Source organism: Ovis aries, chromosome 16 (assembly GCF_016772045.2).
Source record: "Ovis aries strain OAR_USU_Benz2616 breed Rambouillet chromosome 16, ARS-UI_Ramb_v3.0, whole genome shotgun sequence".
Taxonomy (NCBI): domain Eukaryota; kingdom Metazoa; phylum Chordata; class Mammalia; order Artiodactyla; family Bovidae; genus Ovis; species Ovis aries.
In genome coordinates, this window is record NC_056069.1 from 20,998,902 (window position 1) to 21,006,441 (window position 7,540).

General features: G+C 39.2%; 1 protein-coding gene across 1 annotated transcript; it reads right to left on the minus strand.

Annotated features, from left to right (window-relative positions):
- Nucleotides 1-1,335: 1,335 nt before the first annotated feature.
- On the minus strand, nt 1,336-3,015 carry GAPT (GRB2 binding adaptor protein, transmembrane). Its single transcript, XM_060400245.1, has one exon. The coding sequence runs from the start codon at nt 2,729-2,731 to the stop codon at nt 2,255-2,257; it is 477 nt and encodes a 158-aa protein (XP_060256228.1). The 5' UTR covers nt 2,732-3,015; the 3' UTR covers nt 1,336-2,254.
- Nucleotides 3,016-7,540: the final 4,525 nt, after the last annotated feature.

Here is a 7,540-nt window from a genome sequence, read left to right on the forward strand (position 1 = left end):
TCCTCTGGAAAGTGCCTAGGAGCCATTTCAAACCTTGCCATGATTTTTTGCCATGAAAACCTTTACAGATTTTCATCGGGGAGTAGTTAGTGAATGATAATCTTCCACTTCCATTTTGAGCCTTCCCAATTATTTCTCAACCCCGCAGCTCTTTAAAAAACGTAATGTTATGTCACTCGTCTGCTTAAAACTGTTTGTTAGATTCCATTTGCCACCATATTAGAGCCTGAGCCACTTAGCAAGACTGACGAGAATTTGCATTGTCTGCTGTTTCCTCCTTTGCTGACCTACCAGGTGTCACTTCAGTCCTCCCTAAGCTCCAGGCACCATGGCTATCCTTAAGCTTCCGTCATGCCTCAGAGTCTTTCCACATGCTGGTCCCATCCCTGTCACACTACATCTACACGGAGAGCCCCTTTCACCCTCAGGTCTCAGTTTAAGTGTCCCTTTAGACAGGCCTCCTTTGGTAATCTGATTAAAATTCGAATCCTTTTCCCTACCAAATGCCATTGTTCTCAAACACAGAATGCTTTTTTCCTTCAGAACACCTACTGTATCATTTTTAGTTGTATCACTCAGGGTCCACTTTGGGAAACAGAAACAATACCAGTTTGTTTTAAAATGGAGAACTGAATAGACAACATTAATTAAAAAACAATCACAAAAGTACTGATAGACTGAAAACACAGAAAGATGCCATTGATGTACCAGAGAGATAGTGAGTGCAGGAAATAGCCACCATACCTAAGACTGGGGATCATCAGAAATTTGGAGGGGGACTGGGACCTGGAGCTGTAGGTGCCGTTTGTTTCCTGCTGGTCCCTCGGGAGCTTGGAGGAGGGCTGCAGGAGCTGGTTCTCAGATACTAAGGGAAGGGTGCTGCTTGGCTGCTGCTGGCATCTCTGACAAGGTGCAAAGAAGTTGCTTTTACTAAAGAGTGCTGGAAGAAACTGGAAACTGCGAACCACCAGTGATGCTGGAGTAACTTAAATGAAAATAGTACCTCTCAGGACAACAGGGAGAACAAGAAGGGGCAGGCCCCCTTTGCTTCCTGTTTATTACCTACCAGCCTTCCCCTTTTGAGAGATCCTAATGTGGACACACCTGGCAAAGGAAAAAGGTAGTTTGCGGAGTTCAGCCTGAGCAATTTAGAGCAGCATAGCCAACGGTGGGTTTAAGAAGTATCATAGCTTAATAAAGAGCATAGTAGTTGTTGATTGTCTTTTCTTTCATACTAGGCAGCATGTGCTTAGGACCCATGTCTTTCTTTTCACTGTTTAACCCCGTCCATGTGTACAGCACACTAAGAAGTAAATAGAAGGTATTCAATAAATATTCCTTGGATGGATGGATTTATTAGATTGTTTTCAAAAGTACTTAGTGAAGAGTACAGTTCAATTCTTGTCAACTGAACAATACTGAGTGCCTCATATGGCAGTCTATAGACATTGGGGTTAAAATATGAATATGAGGCAGTTCCTTACTATTTAGTATGGGATTTAGGACATTTTCATACGACACTAAATAATAAAATGCCATTGCAAACACTCATATGTTTAAATGCCCAAAGAACTGAACAGGCAGCAAAATCTAGAGGACACCAGGAAAGAAAAATGGTATACGTGGGTTTGGAATGATTCAAAGACTCAGAAGGAAGAAGTTATGGTCCAAGGCAGGCTTAAGAGGGGGCAGACAAGGAAAGCTGAGGAGGAGAGATGGGTTTGGCAGGTTTTGATGAACACAGAGAAGTGAGAGATTAGCATAAATCACTGGAAAAGTGAGTTTGAACTGTGTAAAATTCTGGAGTTAGGATTCTGAACAGTATGTCTTTTGCAAAGAGGAGACAGTAAGAGGTTTTATGCAGAGGAGTGATGTGGCCACTGGGAATGTTTTCTGAAGACGAATCTGGCAGCGTCTCAAGGATTCTGCAGTTATGCGGCATCACTGAGTATGTAGGAACTCAAGCCAGAAAGACTAGTGAGCAGACGGTGACAATCCCGAGCCAAAAAAGTGGTCCAGATAGAAAAGGATAGCAAGTAATGCTCAGAAGGAAGAATCAATGAAACACAATTCAGAATTAATCCAAGAAGGATGGCGAGGATATCTAGAATTAATCCACAGTGATATACATAGGATTCAGAAGGGTGGCAATAAAGGAGATCATCAAGTTTCAACAGAAGAATTTGATGGTATCAGTTCAATAAAGCCTCAGAGAATATTTACCCTCCAATAACTAAATACACATTTTGCAAAATTAATATGAATCTGGAAGAATATATATGTCTTCCTCTTGAGGGGCTTCAGAAGTACTAGGCTTCTTGAAGTTATAATAGTCACACGGTGTCTCGTTTCCGTAGATATGCTCCTCGGGATTGGTCTGCCAAGTATTTTCATACAGTTTCTTGTCCGTTTCTCCTTCAGCTTTGGGAGGACGTACTTTCACATTTTCATAGTTGTCGTGGATGTTAGTGTCCTTCCCAGCAGAATGGCGGTCTTGAGTTGGAACTGAGATTTTATGTCTTGGGCTGATAAACTGGGGACTCAAGAAGAATGTTTTAGTACAGTCTTTTCTCCTGCTTCTCCTCCTCTGCAAAAACTTTGGTAAGGTAAATTGCATGGTATTCTGGTGTTTCCACTGCCAAACACACCCGATTCCACAGATCACCAACAGTACAAGAAGGGAAATTCCTATAGACACGGCCACTGAAGTATTTCCACAGATTCTCAGCATCTCTGCACAAACAATGTCGTTTGTTACTATGGTGAAGCCCTTAATGAATTCACAGGTACAAGCCACTGTAATTTCTCATAAAGTGTTGTTTGAAAGTAATTTCTGAAGCTTGTTTTGGCATTTCAGATATGAAAGGACATTATATGGCAAGATCTTGGTGTCAGAGGAGAGACTGAGTAACCTTGATTTTGGAAGCTGGCTCTCGTTGTATCTGATGATTACACAATTGTTATTGTATAATTGTACTGTGTCAGAAGGGATTTTATCCAACTCCGCTTCCTTTGCTGTCAATGAATCACAAAATAAAGCACAAATGAGTGGAAAATAATAACAGAGTAGAAAACTCAAGAAAGGGATGGTTGAATGATCTGCCATCCAGCTGCCTGCTATAAATTAAAAACATTTTAATTGCATATTTAATACAAGCATAATAAAAAAAAACCTGCTAATTTCTATCAGTACATTAAGCATTGGCATTTAGTAAACTCTTCCTTCAAGACAGAATATAGTACTGCGCTAGCTGCAGCACTAGGTTTTTGCTTTAATATAGAAGGCAGTACTAGCTGTTGTATTCAGTGAGTTTTTATTTTAACATAGAATACAGTCCTCACTGGTGTGAGTGGGTGGGAGAGTTAAAATGACATGTCTGCTGAAGTCTGAGTGGTTTTATCACTTAGATTTCAACATTGTTTTTGACAATAAGGCTAATCGTCTTCAAGAGAAAGATAATGCTTCGAACACAACAGGAGGCAAGGGAGAAGAGTACAGATGGACAATCATTTCTATCCCCTATCACCTCCTCTGTGAAGCCTTGTCTGCCCCTCTTTCTAGTGGTCGGAGACCATGTCTATTTCTTAATCACACCTTTCTTTCTATTCCCATATGAAAGACTTAGTTCTGTATTATAGGGGCTTCCCTTGTGGCTCAGCTGGTAAAGAATCCGCCTGCAGTGTGGATAGACCTGGGTTCAATCCCTGGGTTGGGAAGATCCCCTGGAGAAGGGAAAGGTTACCCACTCCAGAGTCAGATGTGACTAAGCGACTTTCACTTTCTCTATTATAGCATGACAACTTAAATTACACAAAATTGTGTCTTTCTGTCTGGTTATATGGTGGAGAGAGATCAGGTCTTTTCCTCTGTATATCCCTAGAGAATATGTTTAGCACCTAGCACAGAAAAGACACTCAGTCAATATTTATTGAATAAATTATTAAATAAACATAGGACTCAAAATCTAAGCATCTGTTTAAGCTGATAGTTTAAAATGTAAGACATGTCTTGTAAAGTGTACAGTGTGTACTTAAGAAAAGAGTCCTTTGATGTAAAAACAAAATGCCTGTAACCAAAATATTTAAAACAGAATTTGAGTCTTCCTATCATTAGTCTAATCACAACTTCCAGCAAAAATCTTTCATTTAATTAAGATAATTTTATAGTTTTACCTGTTGATGCTTTAAAATGGCAGAGGGGAGAGAAACTGGAAGTATTCAACTACTCTGAATGTTCTACTATGATTTATTTTATCAACAAAACATTACTGCCGTATGTTTTTAGACTAGACACATCCAACGTTGTTTTCATCATTGTTGTTTTCTTCCAGTTTTATTGAGATATATAATTGATAAACCACACTGTATCAGTTTAAGTTATACAAATGGTGATATGATATTTGCATGTACCGTGAACTATTTACCACACTAAACTTTGTTAACATCCATCAGCTCAGTTAAATATTTTTTTTTCTTATGATGAGAACCTTAATGATCTACTCTTTTAGCAACTTTCAAATAGATACTACGGCATTGATAACTATAGTCATTCAGTTTCACAGTGCTTATCAGATGATGATGATGATCATCTGCTGAACGTCCATTAGTAGTATTTAGTTACTTGGGGTCAGCTTTTAAACACTGTTACATGAGTTAGCTCATTTAACCCTACCATGCACAGCTGTCATGGGAAGTAGATACTACTACTATCCTTATTTTATGTATGAGAAACAAGAGGATAGTTAAGTAACTTCTTTAAGGACTAAGAAGTGATTAAATCTGGATTCAAGTAAAGTTTTCCCCTAAATATTATTCCTACCCAGACTTCTATAAATGTCTGTCAAGCACATCATCCATCACTAAATTTTTATAGATGATTAGCTCTGAGGTTCTTGGGGTTCGGAATCGTATCTTATTTATCTTTGTATTACCAGCAGCAGTACTAGACACAGAATAGCTGGTTTGTTAAAAACTTGCTAGTGAATACAGCAACCTGCCTTAGGATAAAAACAGTAGTGATAGACAAGAAAAAAAGAAACCCTGAAATTGTGCCCCGCTCTCAGTGAGTACTCACATACAACAGTGAACATTTCTAAACTTGTTCAAGGTTAGAATACATCAAATGTGCAAAGTTTCAATCTGGCATTTCACATAAAATACTAAATTAAATATGAGATGCAGCTGATTTATAACATTTCTTTGATAAAAGTATAGGGACAAACACCCCAGACTGCAACATCCTTTAATCTCTTTTGAACTTTTGCAGGTTCCCCCTTTCTAAGGCCAGACACAGTGCTATGTGTTGAAGGTTTGGCAAGCGACTTCAACCATTAGGATCCCACTTCCTTTCTGCAGCAGCTGAGAACTGACCACATGTAAGATATTTTATGGTATAGATAGTAACTCATTTAAGTAAATGTTTGCCAGCATATTGGAACTAAACTTCAAATATTGATTGAAACTAACCAGCTTTTTAAAAAGTGCTATGATTGCAACAGAAGCAGGAAGGCTTACCTAATGCCCTCAGAGGATAAGGTAATATATCGCTCTCTGGATTTCCAAGAGGAGAATTTACTTTTAACCATCTATGTCGTTCTGTGCCGAGTAGACATTTGAGTGCCTTCCCCAAATTAAACCTGTTTATCAAAGAAGTGGTTACTGAGATAAAGACAAAGAGATATCTTACAGGAAAATAAATGTATCTGTTCCCTTTCTTCAAAATAATAGGAAAAAAGCCCTGTAAGACAAAAACAAAGACCTACTAGAATGGGAAGGTGAAGGTGAAGTGAAGTCGCTCAGTTGTGTCCGACTCTTTGCGACCCCGTGGACTGTAGCCTACCAAGCTTCTCCGTCCATGGGATTCTCCAGGCAAGAATACTGGAGTGGACTAGAATGGGAGCCATGTTAAATAAGAGTCCTTCCAAGGTAACTTGTAAGTTTCACCTTGCCCAGTTTGAAAGAAGACTTTCAGTTTTGGAAGACAATTCCAACAGGTATACCCAACCATTATTCATTTGTCTTAAAATCACAAATTGTTGACACAGTTCTGAAATTTTAGTCAGATACTGCCCTTCTGTTTGAAAACAAGGCAACACTAAAGCATACCCTTGTGCTTGTGAGCCTCTCCCCTAGTAAGGAAACATTGACCTCACAGGCTGTAAACTGGTTTTTCAACATATGGCCACCTAATGCTACACACACTGTGTTTGATAAGATAAAAAGCCATGCCTATTTAAAATGAACTATTATTTTATAGTTTTCATTACCCACATACCTTAAAGCAGGTTCTTACTTACCTTGAGAGTTGTATGCCAAGCTTTCTTTTGTCCTTTTGATTATGCTTCAAACCCGCTTCGGTTTAGAACTGGTTCCTCTTTTCATGCAGGTCAGTTACTTCCTTCTTTACCCCTCCTTTCAGATGATTTCATACTTGCAAAGTTTCCTGGCTCGAGAGGAAGTTCTTATCATATACATAAGAACTGAGATAAATTGTATGAGTTTTTGAGTAAGGAAGTCCAGCCCTTCATCTTTACCTAGTAGTAATTCTCCAACTGTATCAGAAACTTGCGCATGAAGCCTAGGTGGTTTTTCATTTGGACGACATTTGCAGTCTTCACTTTATTTATTATTCTTTTTTAACATCAGAAATGTATTCTCTCCCATTGTGGAGGCCAGGAGTCCAAATTCAAGGGGTGGGCAGGGTGGTTCTTCCAGACGCTCCAGGGGAGAATCCATCCAGGCCTCTGTCCTGGCTTTGGGTGCTCCCTGGTGTTCCTTGCTGTGTAGACACAGCACCGCCATCTCTGCTCTGTTGTCTCATGGCTTCTCTGCTTGTATTTGCCTTCTGTGTACCTTTTATAAGGTCACTGTCCTTAGATGCAGGACCACCCAGATAATCCAGGATGATCTTTTCTCCGACCTTTCATTTGCTTAAACCTGCAAAGATCCTACTTCTAAATACGGTCCTGTTCACAGCCTCCAGGAATTAGGGTTTAGATGGCTTTTGTGGGGGGAGCAGGCAGGGCACGGTGGGAATCACTATTCAACCCATTAAAATACCTAAAAAATTATGCATTTTACCTTTTAATATTTATAACTTTTTAAAAGTTTTATACTGTATGTAATCTTCAGGCAGTCCTCACTTGAGAATCAGCATTCTGATTGTTTTTTTTTTAACTTGCATTTTAAAATTATTACAAAGAAATATTTTAAAATATGGTAATGCGCAGGTCTTGTTGATTAATCTGCTTGTATACTATCACAGTCCTTTCTCCCAACACTACCTCCCAGTGCCCCAGGTTACATCAACTTTGGTCAAACCAGTCTCACAATTTCAGTTCAGAATATGCTAATATTCTTTTAAACTGATAAGACAGGATTTCCTAACGTATATTCTGAAGTGCACTGCTTCTGGGATCTTCTAGAGGTGTTTCACCAAGTAAATTTGAGAAAGACTGCTCACCTGGAGACTCATAACCAACTCAGCATCCTGAAGGCTGTGAACAGTCTTACAGTAAGTAAACAAAACCAACCAAATATG

Coding starts and splice junctions, on each gene's coding strand:
- GAPT (XM_060400245.1), bottom strand. CDS start 2,731: ATGCTGAGAATCTGTGGAAATACTTCAGTGGCCGTGTCTATAGGAATT.